This window comes from Macrobrachium rosenbergii, chromosome 4, assembly GCF_040412425.1.
Source record: "Macrobrachium rosenbergii isolate ZJJX-2024 chromosome 4, ASM4041242v1, whole genome shotgun sequence".
Lineage (NCBI taxonomy): Eukaryota > Metazoa > Arthropoda > Malacostraca > Decapoda > Palaemonidae > Macrobrachium > Macrobrachium rosenbergii.
The window spans coordinates 55,102,177-55,126,829 of NC_089744.1; the positions used below are offsets into that span (position 1 = coordinate 55,102,177).

General features: G+C 47.7%; 1 protein-coding gene across 1 annotated transcript in view; it reads left to right on the top strand.

The window, feature by feature from the left end:
• Window positions 1–24,653, top strand: part of LOC136834727 (uncharacterized) — a 223,422-nt gene that overhangs the window by 22,750 nt on the left and 176,019 nt on the right. Inside the window, exons 2-4 of the mRNA XM_067097319.1 lie at window positions 10,579–10,738; window positions 11,018–11,207; window positions 11,321–11,450. Of these exons, the coding sequence (XP_066953420.1) occupies window positions 10,666–10,738; window positions 11,018–11,207; window positions 11,321–11,450 (393 nt within the window). The 5' untranslated portion in view covers window positions 10,579–10,665. The remainder of the gene's footprint in view (window positions 1–10,578; window positions 10,739–11,017; window positions 11,208–11,320; window positions 11,451–24,653) is intronic.

Consider the following 24,653-nt stretch of genomic DNA (forward strand, 5'->3'; position numbering starts at 1 on the left):
GACAAGGTTCATTCCAGGAAGCTCAATGTGAGGGCAGACGAGCTAAGCAGGAGCTTTCAAGTACTCTCAACAGAGTGGATCTTAAATCAAGAAGTTTGCCTCCAACTGTGGAATCTATGGGGTCGTCCTCTCATAGATCTGTTTGCCACCAAGAAGACAACTCAACTGCCTCTTTATTGCTCTCCAGTGCCGGATGAGGGGGCAGTCTTCGTGGATGCAATGCTGATGGACTGGTCAGGTCTGGACCTTTACGCCTTTCCTCCGTTCAAGATGTTGAGAGCAGTTCTAACAAAAATGTTGTCCCACAAGGACGTGCGTATGACGCTGGTTGCTCCGTTTTGGCCAGCAAGGGAATGGTTCCTGGACTTGATAAGTCTTCTCGAGACTTCCCGAGGCTTTTACCACCGAGAGTAGATCTACTCAGACAGCCTCACTTCCGAAGATTTCACGGAGGTCTATCCGCTCTTCAGCTAACTGCGTTCAGACTGTCTAAACGTTGCCTCAGAGCTAGAGGTTTTTCGAGGAAGGTCTCTAGAGCCATCGCTAGAGCTCGTGAGACAGTCCTCCACAGCAGTTTATCAAGCTAAGTGGTCAGTCTTCAGAGAGTGGTGTAGGAAGACTGGCACATCATCTTCTAAGACCACTTTAGAAGAGATCGCAGACTTCCTCCTGTATCTGAGTGTGGATAGGAAGCTGTCTTCGTCTTCGATCAAGGGCTACAGAGCAATGCTTTCGACAGTCTTTAGGCATAAGGGCCTGGATATTTCAAATGATAAGGACTTGTCAGATCTTATCAGATCGTTTGAAGCATCCAAGAATTCCAGAGAGAGATTGGTTTCCTGGAATTTAGATGTGGTCTTGAAATGGCTTGTGGGCAGTAAGTTTGAGCCATTATCGTCTTGCTCTTTCAGAGACCTTACGAGGAAGACAATCTTCTTGGTAGCTTTGGCTACAGCAAGGAGAGTCAGTGAGTTGCACGCCCTAGATAAGAGAATTGGGTTTTCTAGGGTAAGGCAGTCTGTTCTTCATTGTTGAGTTTTTGGCAAAGAATGAGACTCTGTCTAAGCCTTGGCCGAGATCCTTTTCAATCCCTGGTCTCTCGGATTTGGTGGGACCAGATGAAGAAGAAAGACTTTTATGCCCAGTAAGAGCATTAAAAGTATATTTCGAAAGGACTCAAGCAGTGAGAGGTCCCTCTCCTAATCTTTGGTGTTCTGTGAGGGATCTGAGTAGGCCTCTTTCAAAGAATGCTCTTTCCTTCTTTTTGAGAGACCTGATTGTAGAAGCTCACAACCAGGTAGAAGATGTGCAGCTTCAAATTTCTAAAGTTAAAGCACATGAGGTGAGAGCGGTCTCAACCTCTTTGGCATATAGGAGGAATCTTTCCTTAGATTCAATTATTCAAGCTACATTTTGGAAATGTAGGTCAGTGTTCGCGTCTCATTATTTGAGAGAGATTGAGACAATATATGATGGATGCAGTACGTTGGGACCGTTTGTGGTGACTGGCACGGTGTTGGGTAAGGGAATAAAGGAAGTCGATCCTTCCTTGTGATGCTTTCTCTTGCTTAAGGTTAGCGTTGTTGTTTTCTGGGATGTCTGGGGGTACATTGTGACTAGGAGTACCCAACAGTCTTACATTTTGGGTAATATTTTTAAGGTACAGGTTATTGGTGACACCCCTTGTTCTATGTGTTTTCGTGTACTGCGCCTGGGCAGGGGCATTTATTTGGTTGGTTATCATGCATAGTCCACGGTGAGCCCTTGACTGGCATGTAGCCCTCTAGCACTTAACCCTCAGGTCTATATACCTAGTTGGTGCAAGTTGAGGATAGCAGATTAAGAGGCAGTATCCATCAAATCAGCTATCTCAACAGGTAAGGAACCATCATTGTTTTTTATTTTCACAATTGTCTAGACTTTTTCATATTAGCTGCCATGGCCCACCTCCATCAAGGTGCCAATCAGCTATATATATAATTACCAGGTAAGTTATATGTACAAAAATGTATTTTTATAATAAAATGAGGTTTTGTACATACTTACCTGGTAATTATATAATCAAAGCCCACCCTCCTCCCCTCTCATGGGCAGGTATGGCATAAACATATGAAGAGTTTGGGTTATGGTTCCTCTCACTCACCTGTAGAGGGCGGTGGGAAGGGGTATCACGTGACCATTCATTAGTGCTGCCGCGATTTTCAATTTTCTGCCGTGACGTCAGAGACTACAGCTATATATATAATTACCAGGTAAGTATGTACAAAACCTCATTTTATTATAAAAATACATTTTTGAAAGTTCAGTGGCCGTTTCCAGCTCCGCTGTAAGTAATTCCTAATGTAAAGGACAGGTTTGTATAGTTAGGAAAAATGTAATTTACTTTAAAAAATTATGTTTTTTCCTAGCCTTTGCTTTTTCAGTCAAGGTGGCAATGGTCAGGTCATCAAACCTTGCCAAACTGGTATCATCAGAGAGCCCACGGGTACTCAAATTTCTACTAGTCATAAAGATTGAATAAAGAAAAAGGAAAGATTAAACCTGTAAACCTTAAAAAGATATCATCAGCCTTTCATGGAGCTCATTTTTCCACCAATGGCACAAGTGAGAGCTGACTCCCAAATGTCTTTCCCCCCACCCTACTTTTTGGGGCTCTCACAGGGAGGCTCAACACCGTGCATGGGTGGAATGAAGTGTGCAGCAGCCAAACCTGCTTGTTGGGACTGAGAGTATTACAAGAATACAATCATCCCCATGTTTAATCTTATATTCTTTGGGACAAACTGATGGTCCAGAATCAGAATTTGAGAGTCCTATTCCCAGAACCAGATCCCCTGGAATCCATGGCCCAGCCCTGCAGAATAATTCTGCCCTTGAGCTATTAATCTAATATCTCTGAGGTCCAAACATTTTCGGGTAGTTGATGATCCTGCCACGGTTCCTACTATTTTGCTACAAGATATAAAATCACTTTTCAGCTAAATGGACATATTTTCAGTTACATTATCATGTCCAATAAATTTTACCAGAGGTGAAAAGTTCCACAATACTTATCCAAATTTGTATGTATTAATATATAGGACGTTTGAACTTGAACCCAGGAACAAATTCCAGGGGTTCAAGAGCCCCATCACCACATAAAGGTGGTCTTAAGTTGAGGGGGTACTGACAGGTGAGTTGGGTATCCTGACAGCTGGGACACATTAATCTGCCATGCAGTCTCCCTTAGGTTCTCCAGGGTATCCAAGGGGACTGCAACCAAACCTTGTGGGGGGAACCATGCCTTCTGTGTTTAGTACTGGAGAACTCAGACCTCTTCAAAACCATGTCAAGGAGCCCAGGATTCTTCCTTGTGAAAAGGCCAGGAGTCTTCCTAGCCCTTTCAGTCAGTCCCACCAGCTCTGGCATGAAGCGGAGGCTGGGGAAAGAAGAAGGGAGAGGGACACTGAAGTAGGCTGTCCCTCTCTCTATCTTCCATGAGTAGGAGGATGCCTGTCATGCTTTTCCTCCTTGCAGTTTGATTTGCAGAGTGTTAATCGCTGTGGATGTCAGAATGACCCTGGTATCTTCTTGTTGGCCATATATCATGTGGTATCCAGATTTGTTAGCTCCTGTGGTCAAGGTCCCCAGAGAGATGTATCCCCCGTGTGCACTCTTCTTTATCAGCCTCTTGCCCTGAAGTACTACCAGTTGATACAAACTTCAACCTTCACAGTTACAGTATACTAGACAGTACCTTAGAGAGAGAGACTTTTCTTGCAGGACTGTGAGGGAGATGTCCAGGTGCCTCCAGAAGTCCTCAGCTAACGTGCATCAGGGAAAGTGCACCATCTTCTGTGACTGATGTCATAGACTGGGTCATAGTGTGTTCAGTAGATTGTGGGCTTCCTTGTCTGCCTTTGTCAAGATGAACTCCTTACAGTCCCTTGGTGAAAGGCTGTTGCTCTGTCTTTAGCCAGGTCTTTTGATTGAAAGACATCGGATTCTCTAAAAATACCATTTGTTCATGACACTTACCTGACAGATATATATATAGCTGTATTCTCCGAAAGGGACCGACAGAAATTCAAAAACTTACGGCACACGCAGTTGGGCCAGGTGGTTAGTACCCATTCCGCCGCTGGGAGGCGGGTATCAGGAACCATTCCCATTTTCTATTCAGATTTTCTCTGTCGCCGGTATTGTCAACACCTGTTTTCAATACCTCCGCCGTTGGATTTCGGAAACTTTTCCACTGAGTGTTCTGATTGTCTTTTGGTTTTTGACTTTGGATTTGTGGATAGGCATACGCTTTTGTGGACTGATTTGATTTTGGTTTTGGCTATTTCTTTGAACAAGATGTCTGGTTCTAGTTCTGCTAGTTTCAGGGTGTGTGTTGTGAAGGAGTGTAAGGTGAGGCTACCGAAAGCTTTGGTAGACCCTCACACAGTATGCATGAGATGTAGAGGGCATGTCTGTCTGTTGGATGATCGCTGCAAGGAGTGTGAGTCTTTGCCTGATTCTGATTGGAAGGTTTACGATTCTTCGTGCACGCAAGTTAGAGCGTGACCTCTTTGTCAGGAGGTCCTCCTCCAGGAGTGTGTCAGCTGGTGGGAGTCAGGGTATTAATGTATCTCCTGTTAACCCTACTAATGCTTCACCTTTCCCTGTAGAGTCGCCTTCGAACCCTGTGATTGCGTCTCTGGAAGGTAATGCCCTTTGCAGATTTTGAGCTCCATTAACACTTTGGAGTCTAAAGGTGTTGGCTATTGAAAATGCAGTGAAGTGCAGTGATCCCCAGTGTTGTGGAGGGAGCGTCAGATCGGCCCTATAATGCCTCTAGGCCTGGACCTCTGCCGAACTCCCAGGACTTAGGGAATGGCCATGTCGAAAGCCGCAAGAGGGTTACGGGGACCCCCCACCGATCTGGCGTCCCTTCGGCAGGCCTTGTTGACGTTTCCCAGGCTGCCAAGGATCGTGCTCGCGCACGGGTCCTTAAAGACTGCTTCTCGTCCTCCGAGGCGCCCTCTCCACGCAAGGGGTCGCGTTCTCGGTTGGACTCTCGTTCGTTCAAGAGGAGCTTCGTTGAGGAGGACGCTTCTTCTCCTCTTTCTCGTGCTTTAGAGTCTTCACCTGACTGGTTGCATGACTTGCCGCCGCAGAAGAGGACCAGGACTTCTTCTGAGGAGGACGTTTTTGAACGTCCCAGCCGCCCCAAGAAGAGAGCTGTCGTCGCCCATGGTAGAAGGAGGAGGACGTCTCCTTCCCCCTCTTCTTCTCACAAGAGCAGCCCTTCTCCTGAGAGGGATTCTCTCCTTCAATTAATAAATCGCCTTCTCCAGGATATGCAGCGGCAGTTAGCTTCCCTTCTCGCTGCAAAGGAGTCGGAGCCTCGAGGCGCTCGTAAGGATTTGACGCTGCCAGTTAAGAGATCTAAGAGGTCTCCCTCTCCTGCTCTTCGCTCGCTCTCTCTCCTGCGGGTTCTCTAGTCGCCCTCATCGTTCGTCGGATCATCGGCTTTCCTTGCCTCGTCGTGACGCTCCTCAGGCTGCTGTTCCTGACTTCTCGCTGGCTGATCAGAACGCCCCTCTTGCAGCTCGGCTAGCCACTAGTAAGAGTTCGCGCCAAGACGCTCTTCTTGACACTCCTCTTGCTTCTCATCGCGCTATTCTAGACGTTCGGCAGGACGCTCACCAGGACGCTTCTCTTCCTTCCCGTCTAGACTCTGCACGACGCTCGTCAGGAAGCTAGTCAGGACGCTCGTCAGGACTCTCGTCAGGACGCTCGGCAGGACGCTTCGGTGCGAGTTGCTCCGGACTTGTCTTCTGCTTCTTCCCACAAGAAGAGGTCTCTTGGCCGAATCGGACCCAAAGGTCTTAGTCTTCCTCAAGTCCCGGAAGACTCTCCTGTCGCTCCCGTCAAAGAGGGAGGTTTGTCTCAGGAGTCGGACTCTGCAGAGCAGGAGCAGCCCCCTTTGTCGTCTTTCTCCGACTACCAGGTTTTGGCTAATATGCTGAAGGAGCTATTTCCAGATAAATTTCAGCCTTCTGCTCCTCTTTCCCCCCCTTCGCAGTTAGCTTCTTCGAAGGTGAGGAAATCGCCCGACTTCCTGCAAATGAAGACTTCTCTTGCTACTAGGAAAGCATTCAAGAAAGTCAACTCTTGGATGGAAGATAGGAAGTCTCAAGGGAAATCTTCCTTCACTCTACCCCCGTCTAGATTGTGCGGGAAAGCTGGAATTTGGTATGAGACGGGAGAGGAAATTGGCTCAAGGGTCCCTTCTTCCTCTCAAGGCGACTTTGCGAGTCTCGTTGATGCTTCGAGGAGGTCTCTCCTTTCTTCAGCTAAAGTGTCCTAGACACTTTCTGAGACTGACCACCATCTGAAAGGCCTTTTTCAGGACTTTGGAGGTCTTTAACTTTCTGGATTGGTGCTTGGGGGCCTTGGATTTGAGGACTCGTGAGTCCAGATTCTATCTCTCTGGGGAGCTGTCCAGTGTGCTGTCTTGCATGGACAAGGCCGTCAGAGATGGCGTGGATGAACTGGCTGCTCATTTTGGTACAACCCTCCTGAAGAAGAGGGCTTTATACTGCAATTTTGCAGCAAAGTCGGTTTCTCCTGTTCAGAGGGCTGAATTGCTTTTTCGCCTCTGTCTAGCCATCTCTTCCCCAGCCGCTAGTCAAGGATCTCGCCTCCAGCCTTAAGGAGAAGGCTACTCAGGACCTCCTTGCACAGTCTTCCAGACGTCCCAGTGTCCCATCCAAGTCATCGCCAGGGACTAACCTCTAAGAGACAGAAGCCCTTTCATGGGAAATCTTCCTCCTGTAGATCCTTTTCTCGAGGAAGAGGCCTCTCCAGAGGTGGAGCCCCTTCTAACCAAAGGGGCAATGTAATTAAGAAAGGGTACAGGATCCCGTTTCTCGAAAACCCCCCCTGTCCTCAACTCCCAGAGATCTGTCGCCCTCTTACCGTCCCAGAGAGGCAACAGATTCTTTTAGATCTGCTGGAAGAAATGATGAGAAGAGAGCCATAGAGCAAGTCCTGGATTTGGAGTCTCCAGGTTTCTACATTCGTCTCTTCCTGGTTCCAAAACAGTCAGGGGGTGGAGACCAGTCCTGGACGTCAGCAGACTGAACAATTTTGTCATCAAGGAAAAGTTCAAAATGGAGACGTCTCAGTCTGTTATCAATGCGTTAAGACCAGGCGATTGGATGGTCTCTCTGGACCTCCATTTTTATTTTCATGTCCCCATTCATCCTCGGTCGAGAAAGTATTTGAGGTTTGTCCTGGGGGACGAGTGTACCAGTTCAGAGCTCTCTGTTTCGGACTGAGTACAGCTCCTATGGTGTTCACAGTCCTGATGAGAAACGTTGCCCGGTGGCTTCATCTTGCGGGCATAAGGATCTCGCTCTATCTGGACGACTGACTCATTCGAGCCTCATCGAAAGAAAGGTGTTGGGAGGACTTGCATTCAACTTTGGAGCTGACGAAGTCCCTGGGACTTCTTGTGAATTTAGAGAAATCACATCTGATCCCCTCTCAGTCCATTCTTTATCTGGGGATTCAGATGGATTCAGTGTTCTTTTTTTCGAGCCTTTCCATCCCAGGAACGTCAGCAGCACTGCTTAGAAAAGTTTCAGCCTTCCTGGGAAAGAAACATGCTCGGTGAGGGAATGGATGAGTCTGCTGGGGACCATTTCATCGCTGGAGAAGTTTGTTTCCCTGGGGAGGTTGCATCTCAGACCCCTCCAGTTTTTCCTTGCAGACAACTGGAAGAACAAGGAGGATCTAGAGGAGTCTCTCGGGATCTCTCTCTCTGTCAAGGACCATCTTAAGGTGGTGGCTCGATCCCGTAAAGTTGGCAGAAGGGGTTTCTCTCTCTTCAGAACCCCAACCTAGTGTTGTTTTCCCACGCGCGTCCATGTCGGGATGGGGAGCAACACTGGGGGGAGGAAGTGTCAGGCACCTGGAAAGGGGAACAGGTGTCCTGGCACATCAATCTAAAAGAACTGGGAGCGATTTTCTTAGCTCTTCAGTTCTTCAAGGTCAAGTTGCAGGCCAGTGTGATTCAAGTCAACTCAGACAACACCACAGCCCTGGCATACCTCAAGAAACAGGAGGTACTCATTCTCGGTCCCTGTTCATGATTGCCAAAGAGATCCTGCTGTGGGCACATTCTCGTCAGGTGACAATTCTCACAGCGTTTCGAGCAGGGGTCGAGAATGTACGCGCGGACCTTCTCAGTCGGCAGCATCAGCTTCTTCCAACAGAGTGGACTCTGAACGTGAAGTGTGTCAGGAGCTTTGAAGCTTTGTGGACGTCCCCTGGTGGACATCTTTGCAACGTCAAGGACCACAAGGCTGCCTCTTTACTGCTCTCCCGTGCTCGACCCGGGGGCTCTAGCAGTAGATGCCTTTCTCTGGGACTGGAAGGGTCTGGACCTGTATGCCTTTCCCCATTCAAGATTCTGGGGAAGTCATCAGGAAGTTTGTAGCTTCAGAAGGGGCGAGAATGACATTAATCGCCCCTTTTGGCCTTCAGCGGAGTGGTTCACAGAGGTCATGACTCTCTTGGTAGATTTTCCAAGAACGCTTCCTATGAGAACAGATCTTCTCAAACAACCCCACTTCGAGAGGTACCACAAAAACCTTCCCGCTCTGAGTCTGACTGCATTCAGACTATCGAGAAGTTGCTCAGAGCGAGAGGTTTTTCTAAACCAGTGGCTAAGGCAATCACCAACGCCAGGAGAGCCTCCTCCAGCGCAGTGTACCAGTCAAAGTGGGTCATTTTTAGGAAGTGGTGCAAACTTAAGGGAATTTCCTCTACCACAACTTCTGTGTCCCAGATAGCAGACTTCCTTTTTTATTTGAGGAATGATTTAAAGCTGGCAGTCCCTACCATCAAAGGCTACAGAAGTATGCTGTCAGCGGTCTTTAGGCATAGAGGCCTTGACTTATCGGACAACAAAGACCTTCATGATCTTCTAAGGTCTTTTGAGACGTCTAAGGTAGCCGCCCCTAAGTTACCTTCGTGGAATTTAGATGTGGTTCTAAAATTCCTGATGTCCAAGAGATTTGAACCTTTGCATTCTGCTTCCTTGAAGGACGTAACCAAGAAAGCTGTTTTCCTAACTGCTCTGGCGATGGCGAAGAGAGTTAGTGAACTTCAAGCGATCAGCAAGATTATAGGTTTTAGAGGCCCTGATGCAGTCTGCTCTCTGAGCCCTATGTTTCTTGCCAAGAATGAAAACCCGTCTTCCCCTTGGCCCAGGTCCCTCGAAATTAAGGGCTTGACGGACATCACTGGACAAGAACCGGAGAGAACCCTGTGCCCTGTCAGGGCTCTGAAATTTTACTTACAGAGGACCCAGGATTGTAGAGGTCCTTCTAACAATCTTTGGTGCTCGGTTAAGAGGCCTGATATACCTCTCTCAAAAAATGCTCTGGTGTTCTTTTTAAGAAGCACCATCATAGACGCCCATTCCAGTGTGCTAGACGAGGATTTGAGATCTTTGAAGGTCAAGGCTCACTTTTTTAGTGAGAGCCATTGCTACCTCAGTGGCTTTCCAAAAAAACCAGTCTCTCAATGACATTCTGGGTGCCACTTTTTGGTGAAGCAATTCTGTCTTCGCTTTCATTATCTTACGGAAGTAAAGACGCCCTATGAGAATTGCTGTGCGCTGGGGCCTTACGTTTTCGCAAATACGATTTTGGGGGCAGAAAAGACTCTCATCCTCTCCTTTAATTTTGTTTATGTGTGTTTTTTAAATATATTAGTAGGTGTTGTTTTTTTATGGTTGTTGGGTCTCCACCAGTGGTGGTTGTCCCGGTCCTTAGTTTATGTTATTTATTCATGACGTAACTAGGCTTGGTCAGGTGGTTGTTTCGTTTGTCGCTTGCCCTCATAGTAAGGTCATATGGTCTAGTCACATTGTGGTCTCGCCCCCGTTGACAGATCATCTAGATTTCACCAGCTTTATAGGTCCCTACCTCGCTGGAGACTCTAGTAAAGCAGAAGCAGACTTGGGTGACAGTAATCATGAAGTCAGCAATGCTAACAGGTAAGGAACCAAGGCATCAATATACATATGTTTGTTTCCTAAATCCTATTCTGTCTCTTCCCACCTCCAATGGTGGGATTCAGCTATATATATATCTGTCAGGTAAGTGTCATGAACAAAATGATATTTTTTATGATAAAATAAAGTTTGTTCATACTTACCTGGCAGATATGTATAGTCATAGTACCCACCCTCCTCCCCTCAGGAGACAGTAGTTCTAGATTCTAGAAAATCTGAATAGAAAATGGGAATGGTTTCCTGATTTGCCTCCCAGCGGCGGAATGGGTACTAACCACCTGGCCCAACTGCGTGTGCCGTAAGTTTTTGAATTTCTGTCGGTCCCTTTCGGAGAATACAGCTATATATATATCTGCCAGGTAAGTATGAACAAACTTTATTTTATCATAAAAATAACATTTTTAGGCATCAAAAGTGATTTTTTTCACCCATATGTTCAAGAGAGCTTTAGGCCTGAATTTTTGAAATTTGCAAAACTTGAAGAAAGTAGAAACATAATTCTTTTGTATTTTATTTTTCAGGTACTGTGATTGGCATTAAACTCTGAAGTGCCTTCACTTTGTGCATAGGGAGCTGATATATCATAAACGTGATAAAATACAAAAACCATGGAAGAGAAAGTAGCAGCTCCTATGTTACGTATCCCTGCAATGCTTATGCCTTCATATAACAATGTTATGGGTAGGTATTTTTATGTTTATTGTTACTGTCTCTGTAGTGTAGTAATTTGCAGGATAAAATCAATACAAAATGCTAACCAGAATGCTGAATTATGAAAATGTGTACTTCATATTTGGGATGAATCTTACCTACGTTTACAGGTAGCTTATATCTCTGAGCTGGTAGTGAGGAGATATAAGCTATTTTTAACAGTAAGGAAGTATTCAAATAGTACATTTTATTATGAAAATTTGTGTTATTTTACATCAGCATATAAGATTAGAAAAATTGTTTTTACAGCAACTGAGGATGGGAAGCAAGCGCCAAAGAGAGTGAGAGTGTTTTGTGGTGTATGTGAAAAAATTAGATATTATTCCATCCACCGGGGGGTGACACGAATTGGAGGAGTTATAGCTTGTGAAGCTTGCCGGCACTTTTATCAGAAGTTTAAAAGACAACCATGCATTTTGACTTGCACAGAGGGTGGAGGGTAAGTAATACATCCCTCTTGCTGAGGTAATTTCATAAGATAAAACAAGTTTTGTAATTTTTGATACAAATATTATATCATTTCATGAAGTAATTACAGGATTTTATTTTCAGATGTCTTGACTTGAATGACAATTCAAGAAATAGGTGTCGTGCATGTTGGATAGGACACATTCTGAGTCGTTGCCCTGTTCCACCTGAAATGTATCATAATTTGATAAGCCATTTGCCAAAACCAATTCAGGTGAGGTTTTTTAAAGCTTAAACATTATTAGAAATTTTATTATTGTAGTGGGTTTTGTCACTGCAGTAATAATCATTTTAAGGAGAGTGCCAAAAGCCGAATTTCGAGGAATTTATTGAATTTTAGTTATTATCAGTTTTCAACTTTTATTTATAAATAAACATATCCTGAAGTGTTAATGCTAAAAAAATTTTTAAACTGGTTTGTTGACAATTTTGTTCAGTGCTTGTATGGCACTGTGAACCACAAATTGTAAAAAAAATTGTAAAAATGTCGGTATGACTAATTCTGGAAAGGCTCAAGTGAGTTATACACTGTTTTTGGCTGCTTTTTATGTAAATAACCATATCTTGAAGCATTATTGCTAAAAAAAATCTTTCGTATGGCACCATGAACAAGAAAATTGTAAAAAACGTAAACATGTCTGTAACACTAATCCTGGATAAGATCAAGTGAGTTACAGTGGACCCCCGCCTATTTGCGGTTTCGGATCCGCAGCTTCACCTAATTGCGGATTTCTCTGTGGAATGTATATACAGGCAGTCCCCGGGATATGTCAGGTTCTGGTTACGTCATTCTGGACTTAGGCGCTTGCCTCATGGGCCATTAACCCCGATTTTTCAGCGCTGTTACCCGGACTTATGGCGTTGTAAGTGCTATTTATTCCCATTATAATTATGATGCTTCGGATTACATACAGTGATTTTCGGCTTATGGCACGCCGCCGGGGACGGAACCCCTGCTGTAAACTGGGGACTGCCTGAATACATTATTCGCAGAAAATCCACCTATTCGCGCCATTTTTCATAGAAAAATATTCATTAATTACTGTCTTTTCATATCGTCTTCGTGACTGAATGCATTTTTTGTGATAAAACTATTAAAATACTCGAGTATAAGTGTTTTTAGATGGGTTTTTTTGGTGTTTGAACTATCAAAATAGGCAGTGTGTTCCGACACGATATACAGACTGTCAGTCCTTTACATTAGGAAATACTTTCAGCGTAGGCTGAAAACGGCCGTTAAACTCTTGAGCAAGGTTAGGCAGTAACTACTGCCAGGTAGGCAGGAATACCCGCCTGCCCCGATGTAAACATTCCAGTTTGCTTTCGCCCGTCATGCATTGCAGACTTGTTTTTGGATCTCTATGCCTGACTGTCGTTAAGCTCTTTATTATCCCGGTGGGATCTTAATGTATTTTTGTTTATATATTATGTGTGTTTGATATTTATTAATACAAACCCACGATTTGTGATAACCTTGCATAAGCCATCGTTCCCCTGTGTCTGTCTTGAGTTTGATGGCCAAGGGCGCATTAGAGGGGCATAACCGAGTGGTAATACTTCTCTTCCAGTAGCCCTTTATTTAGATACTGAAGGCGTTCTCCTGTACGCTTGGATATATTAGTTGGGACGTAATATCTTCGCTCCCCTACATTGATCATGATGTAAGACTTCGCTTCCTCTCTTGGGCTCCTGCCCTCCGTGTACAAGGGCATGACTACTTACTTCCTACGTGTGCTGAGTGTTGTTTTCGCCGCCTGCGCTAGAGAAAGTTGTGGGGGGAGGTTGCGGGTGTCGTCGTTAAGTTCTGCTTCCACAGTGCCCTTGGTGGACTTCCCGCCTTCCTTCTCTCTCCCTGTAAGTTCTCCTTTTCTCTCCTTCGGTAGAGATCTCTCTCCTTCGCCCTCTTCGCTCGCTCATCGGGCGAAGACTGCAAGGAAGGCGGGGGGGACCACGGGCAGTCAGGCAACCACTCTAAGGGGCCCCCTCTCGCTGCGTAAGGCAGTTCCCCTCGTAACGAGAGGAGTCTCCCTCTACTAATCATCTTTGCTTTTTCTTTCAGGTTGACAGTGAGCATCGCAGGCACAGCAGTAGTTGGCTGGATATCTCGGGGGATATCTTGCATGAAGGAATCCCGACGTTCATTTAGTATTGCTTCGGGATCGACCACAGTACGTGGTTGAAATGGCATAGTTCCACGTCGGGATCGTTCCGACTCTGTTCCTGCCGATGTGGATCAATCGCTGTCATTGCTGGCTTTCATGTATACCGTGGCACTGACTGCCTCTGGCGTATCTGTGGTGCATCTGCTCCTGCTGTTTCCTGTGTTATGCTTCTGTTAACTCGACGACAGTCTCTGGGCGGCTCTTCCTGATCTCCTGCCACAGCCGTCCTGATCGTTCCTGTCGCTGCTGATAACGTTCCTGGCCATTGCTGTAGCTCCCGCTTTCCGAACTGCTTCTGTAGCTCCTGCATCGGCTCTCTTGTTCATGCCTGCTGCTTCTCCTGGTGGTGTTGTCCTGGGCCACTTCCATTGCATTCCTGCCTAGCTGCCCTGGAGGTTGCGATGTCCACCATCCTGTAGATGTGGGATTGAAGGTGAAGGAAGTCGCCCTGTGGAAGCGACGTTCCTGGCCATTGTGGTAGCTCCTGCTTTCCGAACCACTTCCGTAGCTCCTGCACCGGCTACCCTGATCGTGCCTGCTGCTTCTCCTGGTGGTCATGTCCTGGGCCGCTTCCGTTGTGTTCCTGCCTAGCTGCCCTGAAGGTTACAATGTTTCGTGTCCACCATCCTGTAGAAGGTGTCAAAGTGAAGGTGAAGGAACTCGCCCTGTAGAAGTAGCCGATGTCTTCTTCAGCTTATCTTTGATTTCATCTTCTGCTGCCCCTTCCTTTCTATCCCGAGGTTTGAGGGGGTCCCAGGAACCAGACAGACCTCTGTCAGCTGAAAGAGAGGAAGGCTGTGCTTTCCCCTTGATGCCCTTGGACGTCTAGGGACTGCTTCCTTCTAAGGAGGCAGTGGGTCTTGTTGGCTCTTCCCAACCTTCGGGTTAGGAAACCGATTCACATAGCCCTGGGTTTTGTGTTTCTGGAGCCGCGGGCATGCAGACCTCGGTTTGTGATCCCGTTCCCAGTCCTAGAGGTTCCACCCCTAAGACGGGTGCTGGTCTGGCGCTCGTTCGTGAGCTGCTCCGAGTGCTCAAGATTCGGTGGAATATCGAGTATCCCTAGCAGTGAAAGAGAAAGGGCCGAGGCACCCAGGTGTCACAGTTCTTGCCAGCATCACAAGCACTCCCTGAGTGCTTACCAGTGCTCGGTCGGGTTCCCAGTCTGGTATCTTGATCCTATTGGTTTGAACACCAGAAGATCCTATTGGTTTGAACACCAGAAGAAGCAGGGAAGAGATTCCCTTCGGGAGTCCTGTGGACTCTTCCCACCCCCAGGGCGGGAACCAATTCGCATTCTCCTGTGGGGACTGGCATTTCAGGAGCTGCAAGAGCACAGCCTCGAGAGGCCATGCCCTCATTGCCAGTCTTAGAAGTCTGCGTCTAAGACTGGTTCTGTGCCTGGTTCTTTTTGATCTCTTAGGAGACTGAAAGCAGCCGCTCCCGATTTTCGGGAGTCTCGTGGGTCGCTCGAATCCTATGAATCACGAGTGCTTTCCTGACTTGAGACACAGGACGAGAGAAAGTGCCGAGACACCCAGGTGTCTCAGTGCCGGGACTCCAGGTGTCTGGGTGCTGGGACGCCAAGTGTCTGGGTGCCGAGATGCCAGGTGTATGGGTGCCAAGACGCCGGGTGTCTCGATACTGCCCGCCAGCTGCTTCGGTTGCTTGACTGGGATTCATCCTCGTGTCTTGAACCTTAGGGTTGCATGCAGGATAGCACACACAGAATTCCCCCTTGAACCTTCTTCTCAAGGGGCCTCAGCCTCGAAGGAGTTTAGAGTTTGGGAAACTAGCAATAGTTCACGGCAGACGTGTTCCACCCTGTCCAGTTCCGATGGTGTTTGCGTCATTGGCTCGCTTGGCTTGCTCGCCCTGCCCAGCCCTTGGTCGCGCTTGCGAGACTGGCTCTGCTCGGCTCGGCTCAACTCGACTCGGCTCGAACCGCCTGCCTCCCAGTCCACCACATACCACCCCTGGATCGCGTTCGCGTGATCGGCTCGTTTTGGTGCAGCTCACCTCAGTCCCACTCAGTTCTTCCAAATCGGGTTCTCGGCCTGTTTGAGTGAACTTTCTGCTCTTCCCAGGAAAGCGCTTTGCCACAGCACAAACACCCTCCTTACCCCCTGTGGCAGTAATCTCCTTCGGTTGATTATTGTTCATGGTCCGCCTCTCCTGCTGGTATTACTGCCAGGACAGGTAGGGTTACTCTTTCTCCTCACCTGTTCTCTTTTCCTCTCGGTTGTTCTGAGAGGCACGAGACAGACAGAGAGAGCTCCGACGAATTTGTCTTTGGAGTTCGGCTGCCTGGCAGGCTTTGGGTTTCGGTCCCCCGATTGTCTCATAGTACAACCAGGTAGCCAAGGAGGGTTTCGTGGGATCTGTCAAGGTCTCCCTCCAAGGGGAGAGGTACAGGAGTTTCATGCTTTGGAAGCGGCGAGGCGTCTTCCTCTTCAAGTTGCAGTTGCCCTCGTTTTTTTGGAAAACTTTGCACAGATTCGTCAGTGCAAGGATCCCTGGGATAGGACCGCGGCTCCCCCAATGAATAATCTTCATCACTTGCAACCCTTGCAGTTCCCGAGGGGCCAAGAGTGTAGGGTGCTGCTGCGGTCCTTGCTTCCGAAAGCGTTCTCGACCAGATGAATTCTTTTCTTCGGAGAAGAAGTTCACTTAGGTCGAGACACCAAGCTTCTCTCCTGCCTCAACAGAGTATGAATTCTTGTTGCCTCGGAGGGTCTTGCTGACTGCAGTTTTGTGGGCAATTCTGGTGCTAAGAAGAAGGACTTTGTCCCAATTCTGATCTCCGGTTTCGTGAGTCCCGAGTTGGCTTGACCCATAAGAATGAACCTTTACTTGGCTCTGCCTTTATCTTTCAGAGATTTGCCAGATACCTCAGTAATCAAGGTTCGGACCAGGGCACTGCCTTGTCCTTTGGACAATGGCCAAGATCTTGGGGTCTTAGTCATCTCGACTCGACCTTGAGTTCAAGCCAGCCCCCCTTAACTCCTAAGAAGTCCCAGGCTTCGGAAGAAGATTGCGGAACACATAGCCCTCTTCTTCCCTTCTAGGAAAGTGCACATAACTGTCTCTCTTTCCACCCTCTTTTCCATAGGGAGGAGGGAAGAAGGGAAGAGAGAAAGAAGTATCGACCGGGAGGAAGTTCTACTACAGATACCTGGATGAAATGATACAAGTTGTGTTTTCTTACCTGGCTTCTTCAAGAGGACTAGTAGCATCTCGTCTAAGGTGCTGGTTCTGGAAGTGAGGATACCGCGAGTAATTAGCCTCTCTTCGTCCTCCTACTTCTCCTCCTTCGGGATGAGAATAGGACTCGAACCAATACTTGCTGGATTTTGCACTGATGCGGTTAGACTACACATCGAGCACCCATTCTATTTTTCTTCTAGAATCATAGAAGCAATCCGCTCCTTCCTCTAGCAAGGGGAGGGAGGAGAGACTGGCAATAAGGGAAGCCCTATCTCAGCTTTTACTTACTGCCTATTTCGTATGAGTTACATTTCCTCACGCATGTGAAAAGGTCCAGTATCTGACATTTGATCTTGCAGTTCCTACACTCCGATCAATATGTCAGAGGCACGGTACTCCTCCTTGCTCTTTCGACCGGGAGGAGTAGCTCAGGTGTGCAGAACTCCAGTCAGTTCAGGAGACTCACTCAGATTCCTCCCTCCAACCAGTGAGTCTTCCTAATGTAAAGGACCGATGGTTTGTATAGTGTCAGAACAAATCACAGTTTTTGAAAGTAAATTGTATTTTTTCCTAATTATACAAACCTATAATGTCCGCCTCATGCCACCCCTCAATCTGAACCTGGACCGAAAGGCAAACTAGAATGTTTACATCCATGCTGGCGGGTATTCCCACCTACCTGGTGGTAGTTACTGCCTAACCACCTTGTTCAAGAGTTTAACGAATGTTTCCAGCCTATGCTGGAAGTAATTCCTAATGTGGAGGACCTCAGGTTTGTATAGTTACGAAAAATACAATTTGCTATCAAAAATTGTGAATTTTAGAGGGGTCATGTATTCGCGGATTTTATCTATTCGCACGGGGGAGGGTTGTGGCATCCATTCCTCGCGAATACCAGGGGTTGACCGTATACAGGCAGTCCGCGGTTATCGGCAGGGGTTCCTTTCCGGCAACATGACAATAAGCAAAAATCGCCGATGACGCTTATCGGCGTTGATAACCGGAGATCAGTACCTCTGTTAGGTATGTATCGGCACCAATAACCGATTATTGGCGGCAGTAAGTGGAAATTTTTTTAAATCTACGAAAATTGCAGATTTTCATCACTAGACAACTGTCACAAAACCAGATTGCTGAAAACCGAGCCCGCCGATAATCGGGGACTGCCTGTATGCTGTTTTGGACTGTTTTACACAAACTTATCTTGAAGCCTTATTGCTAAAAGAAATGTTTAGATTGGTTCATGGACAATTATATTCATGGCTTTTACGTCACTGTGAATGACAAATTGTAAAAATACATGTAAAGAAAGTGTCAAAATAAATGGTGAAAAAATAATTGTCACCCACTAAAATATCCCATTCTCTCCAGCTGTAGTGTCATAGAGAAAACGGGTTATAATTATATAGGGAGAACATGCTCATCTTCTGATTCTCTCAGGAAGTCCAAAAATTTTTTACTTTTTTCAAAACTAACTTCTTTCTCCAAGAAGACTGAACCAAATTCAATAAAACTTGTTCAGATTGTAGTAGAACTATACAGTAAACCCCCTGGATTCATGATCTCTTAATTCACGGACTGAGCTGTTTTCAGAATTTTCTGTGGAACTTCTTTTTAAATTATATTCACAGGAAAATTCACCCATTCGTGGATTTTTTCGTTGAGCAATGTTCTTTATTTTCTTATTATTTTCATGACTAAATACTGTACTGTACATACATATACATTTTATGATAAAATAATGATGTACAGTACAGGCAGTCCCCAGTTATCGGCGGGCTTGGTTATCGGCACTTACTTAGCAATGAAAATCAGCGATTTTTGGCGCTGAAAATCACCACTTTCCACTTATTGGCGCCAATGATCAGGTATTGGCGCTGATACATACCTAACAGAGGTGCTGATCTCTGGTTATCAATGCCGATAAGCACCGAAAATCACTGATTTTCAGTTATCAGCGATTTTCGCTTATCGTCATGCTGTCGGAACGGAACCCCCGCCGATAAACGGAGACTGCCTGTACTGATTTTCAAATATTAATATTGAGTTTAATAAGATTAAATAATAACATTAAATAATAAAAATAATAATTCTCTCTCTTTCCCATTCTGAAGAGAATTTTTATGCATATGTAATATGTATATTTGTTTTGCATGATAAATAAATGATTTACTAATTTTCAAACACAATATTAATATTGATGTAAACACAGGAAAATATCAGTTAATTAAAGAAAGTACAGGCGGTCCCCGGTTTACGACGGGGGTTCCGTTCTTTATTTGCGTCGTAACCGGTAAAAGCGTCAGAACCGGAAAATCGTCAAAAATCATAAGAAAACCTTACTTTTAATGCTCTGGGTGCATTGAAAACGACGTAAACTGCATTATTATGGAGTTTTACATCAAAAAAAAATTCAAATTATGATTATTCTGCCGTTTTGGGGCCAAATTTCTTCCGTCGGATCGGCGTATGACGCGTCGTAACCCCGGAACATGCGTCGTAAGCCGGGAAATAATTTCTGATGAATATATTTGAAAAGCGTCGTAACCTCGGAACGTCGTAAGCCGGAACCGTCGTAAACCGGGGACTGCCTGTACAGTGAATTAGTAAGGTTGTAGTTCAGTCCTTGATCTTTTTATGTACTGTATCCGACTCAGGGGGAGGGATGAAGGCATAACTGTCATCATAAAAAAAAAAAAGGGTTAGCACCTGGCTGAAGAGTCTCTCTCTCTCTCTCTCTCTCTCTCTCTCTCTCTCTCTCTCTCTCTCTCTCTCATGGAGATAGATTTTATGCTTATGTAACATATATGTTTATTTGTTTTGTATAATGTAGTTTTATAGGTAAATGTGATTTGTTCCAACGTGATATACAAACCGTCGGTCCTTTACATTAGGAATTACTTTCAGCGTAGGCTGGAGACAGCTTGTTGAACTTTCGAACAAGGTGGTTAGGCATTTAACTACCATTCGGGAGGTGGGAGTACTGCCTGCCCAGATGTAAACATTTCCAATTTGCTTTCGGTCGTCGTAGACTGCGGACGTGTGTTTTCTCACTCTCTGCCTGACTGCCTTTGAGCTTTTTTCCCGGTGGGAACTTTGTTTTGCTTTTGTAATGATAAACCTCTTAAGCCCACCTTCCCCCAGCATGTGTGTCCTGGGGTGGGAGGCAGGAAATGTAATTCATTTAGATCTAGCATTGACAAGGACCCACACGCCCTCTGCCCCACCTGCAGGGGACGTGTGTGTGTTTGCATGCTTCGCCCTGTGCTGAGTATTGCTCCTGGTCTGCCGAGCAGTGGGCAAAGTTTGAGGGGAGGAGACATTACTGTAGGAACCCTGCCAAGGCGTTGTCCGAGGGTAACACACCCCTGACGACCCCTGTGGTGGCTGATCCGTCGGGATCGTTTCTCCCTCCTGGCAAGCTTCCCCTTCTTGCTGCCTCTCCCTCCCCTTCCTCATTAGTTTCATTGGTTGTGGAAGGCTGCGGGGGAGCAGACATTCAGGACATCCTCTCTGGGGCCTCTTCTCGCTCCGGGGGCAAACTTTTTCCCCTGGAGTGAGTAGAGGCTTCCCTTTTTGACCCAACTTTGTCCTCAGGCTTGGGGGTGGAAGCGTCTGTTGGTTGCCAGTTACCTGATCTCGCCTCTGCCTGGCTGCACCTGGGTCTGCCTGGCATTCTGTCACTGGAGGGTCTGGTGTCCCATTTGTCAGGCGCTCCGGTGACAACCCATGCAGCCACTACTTCCACCACCACGACCGTCACCATGTCATCATTTGGTAAGCTACCTGTGACGGTAGCCTCGCACCTGGACACCCAGGTGTCGGCCGCTCCTGCCACATTACACTCCGTGCCGCTGCCTCCTGGGTTCCTGGCCCTGTTATCCCTGCCTGGCCCCTCGCACATGGTGACTTCATCGGTACCATACCTGTCGATGCCTGCTCCTGTTGCCGACCCACGCTCGTTCCTGACCACGGTTCTGGCTCCTTGCTTCCCTGACACTCGGCCTGGCCTGGCTTCCCATGCGCCACCCATGCCTCTGACCCTGGCTTCGTCTTCTGGCTTTCCTGGCTCCCGCGCTGCTGTACCTGCCCCAGTAGCTGCTGGCCCGAGTACTGTCTCCACTACCCAGGTTGCACCTGCTTCCCTGGCCCCCCTGGTTGCTCCTGTGCCTTCTGCTGCTCCTTCGTGGATGGGAGACCTGACTACCATTCTGAGGAAGATGACAAAGAAGAGATTGAGGAAGGTGTCGTTGTCTTTGTCTTCGTCTGCTACCTCTTCTTCTTCCAAGGCTTGCCAGCCAAAGAAGAAGCCTACCTGACCCCCCCCCCCGAAGTCTCACACCAAGATTTTTAGGGACTTCCTCCTTCCAGAGAGAAGGCAGTGGGATCTCGTGTTGGTTCTTCCCGGTCCATGGACCAGGGAACCAATGCATTGACCCCTGGGTCAGTCGTATCAGGAGCCAAGGGTGTGCAGAGCGCGGCTTGCACTCTCCGTACTGCGCCGAAGAAGCCTGCTTCTAAGGCCAGCGGGACCATGTCGGACACTCGCTCGCGAGTCACTCTGAGTACCCGAGTCTCTAAGGAGACCCGAGTACCCCGGTCTGGTACTCTCTGTACTGACTCAGGCACGGGACAGGAGAAAGAGTCCAGGCATGCAGGTGCTCAGACTCTTCCTGCTGGTACTTCTTTGAGTATCAAGCCAGGTTCCCGGGATGGTGCATGGGTCCCTCGGGTCCAGACACCTGGGAGGTAGAGAAGAGGTCCCCTGCTCAGTCTTCCTGAGAGGTTTTGGCCTCGAAGAAGACTGGGGTGCGTCCAGAGAACAGCGCAAGTTCGTGCCAGCCAGGCGCGCGCTCGACTCCTCCAAGTCCCCGACCACGTTCGCTTGCCCAGCCTGGCTCGGGGGAGCCGAGTGCGCAGCTCAACTTGCATGAGCTGCTCCGCTTTCCTCGGGAGAACGTTTTGCCCAGGCAAAAGCATTCTCCTCGACCCGGTTCGCCATCACCACCGCGGGCTGGTGACCACTCATGGCCCGCTGCTCCTGTTGGTTCTGCCAGCAAGACCAGTGGGAGTGCCTGATCATCCTCGCCTGTCCTCTCTACCTCCTGGGCTCCTCCCAGGGGGCGTGGGTCAGACAGGAAGAACTCCGGGGAGTTGTCTCCCCAGAGTTCTACTTCCGGGTGTACGTGCCTGGCTTGGTCCTTGGTTTGGCCAGGTCGTATGCCCGCGTGGTGCAGGAAGGATCATGGGGGTCTGCCGAGGTTCTCCCTCCTGCAGGGAGAGTAGATCGCGAGGACCGCACCCTGGAAGGACTTGAGGGTCCTACCCATGATATACAGAGGACTTTTGAGGAGGTAGTTGCGTTGATTCGTCAGCACAGTGACTTTGGTTAAGGGACCACGGCCTTGTCTGTGGATCATCCGTTGCGCCTCGAATCCTTTTGGGGACCCAAGAAGGAACCCAAGGCTTTGGTGGGGCTGCTGTGGTCCACGCTTGCCAAGGGGGTACTTGATCAGGTGAATAGTCTTGTGTCTGGGCAGGACAATTCACTTCGATCGAACCGCTTGGACAAGCTACTTCCCCCTCCTCTGCCTTGTCAGAAGTGTTTCTACGCACCGTCAGAGAGGTCATTGCTGTCTAAGCAGGTTGACCTGGACCTGGTTTGTCTGGATCTGGGTCTCGTTGCAGCAGCTTACTGCAGAGAGAAAGTGGCTGCTTCCTTGGGTGCTATCATACTTGGGGAAGACTGCTTTCGGGAGACTATGCCAGTCTGGAGGTAGAGCCATCTCCTACCTCGCCCACCAGACGGCAAACCTGTGGGCTAACCTAGTCCTGAAGCGAAGGGACGCCATTTTTTCTCGCTTCTCCAGGTCCGTGGGACCCGAGTCAGCGATGACCCTGCGGAACGGACCATTGCTGGGGTCTACTTCTCTCTTCCCTAGAAAGTTAGTGGACGCTGCAGTGGGCAAGCATCGGGGCGATGACAGCAACCGGCTTTTTCACCAGGCAGTGGCCAAGACCTCCAGGGTCTTCGTGTTCCACTGTGACCAGGCCCTCGGGTCAGGCTAGCACTTCCTCGGCCCCTAAGAAGTCCCAGTCTTCGAAGGGATCCTGTGGAAACACCCAGCCTTCTTCTTCCTCTGGAAAGGGTGGGTCTTCCTGCCCCTTTCAGCCCGCTTTCCAATCTGGAAAAGGGGGCAAGGGGAAGAAGAAGGGGAAACGCTAGGGGTGGCATCCCCCCCAGCTGCTGCCGAAGGGGGGTGTTGCCTGTCGAGCCATTTGGCAACATGGCAGCGACACAGAGCCAAGATCTGGATAGTGGATGTCCTTCGGGAGGGATATACTTCCCTTTGAGTCTCAGCCACCCCTCACCTACACTCCGGTCCGTCTCCGCACCTACATTCAAGGAGAGTCGTCAGACAGGAATCCAACCCTCAAGACCGTCTTCTTGCTGGCCCTGGCATCGGCAAAGAGAGTTGGCGAACTGCACAGACTTTCCTTTGATATTAAACACTCGAGGGGATGGGGATCAGTTACACTTGATTTCGTCCTGGATTTCGTGGCAAAGATTCAGAATCCTTCGGTCCCTGATGCACGATTCGAGTCCTTCACTATCCCCTCCATAGAGGACTTTGTAGGTAATGAACGAGACGAGATGCTACTGTGTCCCGTTAGAGTGCTGGGATCTATCTGAAGAGGACTTGATGTCTCCGGCATGAGTGTCAATGACTCTTCATTAGTACTGGCTCGACCAAGAAAGAAGTGTCCAAGAACATGATCTCTTTCTGGCTTTGTTAGACAGTAAGGAGAGCGTATTCCGCTGCTGGAGAAGACGACACCGGTACGCTTCGTCCGAGGGCTCACGAAGTCCGCAGCATTGGTCTGTCCCTCGCATTCCAGAGGAACATCGCTTCTTCAGGTGTTGAAGGCAGGTGTGTGGTCCCAACAGACCAACTTCACCTCCTCCTACCTCCGGGATGTTGCACACAAGTCCTTGGACACTTGGGTCCTGTGGTGGCTGCTCAACAAGTTGTGTAGCTTACCTGGCTCCTTTAACAGGATAGGTTGCATCTCACCTAAGATGTACGGTTGTGATTGGGAGAATGAATGTGGAGTGACTGGCCTCTCTTCTTTCTCCCCATCTTGGCTCACTTCCCACGGGCAAGGAGCAGACGTGCTGTTACATGCTGGATCTGGTGGTCGATGCAGGTAAGCACCCAATGGGAGCTCCCGTTCTGTTTTCCGTTCGGGTTTATAGAAGTAACCCCACTCCTTCCCCTTGCAAGGGGGAAAGAAGACCATGATAATAAGACAAACCCAATGCTTGTGATTGCCTTAATGTCACCGACTCCAAGTTCTTCCTAGCCTACTTTGCATGAACTGATGATTCCTCTTTCATACAAAGGGACCCAGAAGTTTGACAATTGGTCCCGCGTTTCTTACAGCCTGGTAATTTTATCAGAGGCAGTTTTCCCTACCTCGTTCTATCGACCAGGAAGAGAAGACAAGGTGTGGCGAACTCCAGTCAGTTCACAGAGACTCATTCAGATTCCTCCCTCCAACCAGTGAGTTTTCCTAATGTAAAGGACCAACGGTTTGTATATCGTGTCGGAACAAATCACAGTTTTTAAAAGTAAATTGTATTTTTCCTAACTCTACAAACCCGAGGTCCTTTACACCACATTTCATGCCCACCTCATGCTACCCCTCAATCTCTTACCTGGGCTGAAAGGCAAATTGGAATGTTTACATCTGGGCAGGCATTACTCCCGCCTCCCAGACGGTAGTTAACTGCCAAACCACCTTGTTCAAAAGTTCAATGGCCGTCTCTAGCCTACGCTGAAAGTAATTCCTAATGTAAAGGACCTCAGGTTTGTATAGTTAGGAAAAATACAATTTACTTTTAAAAATTGTGATGTTACTTTGTTATTGATTTTTTCATATTTTCCATGCTGTAATTACAACATTTATGCATTGCTATAGTAAATTATGTAAAATTTTAAAAGAAAAATATTGATTCCTAGTCTTTTCCGAAAGCTTCGAGCGAG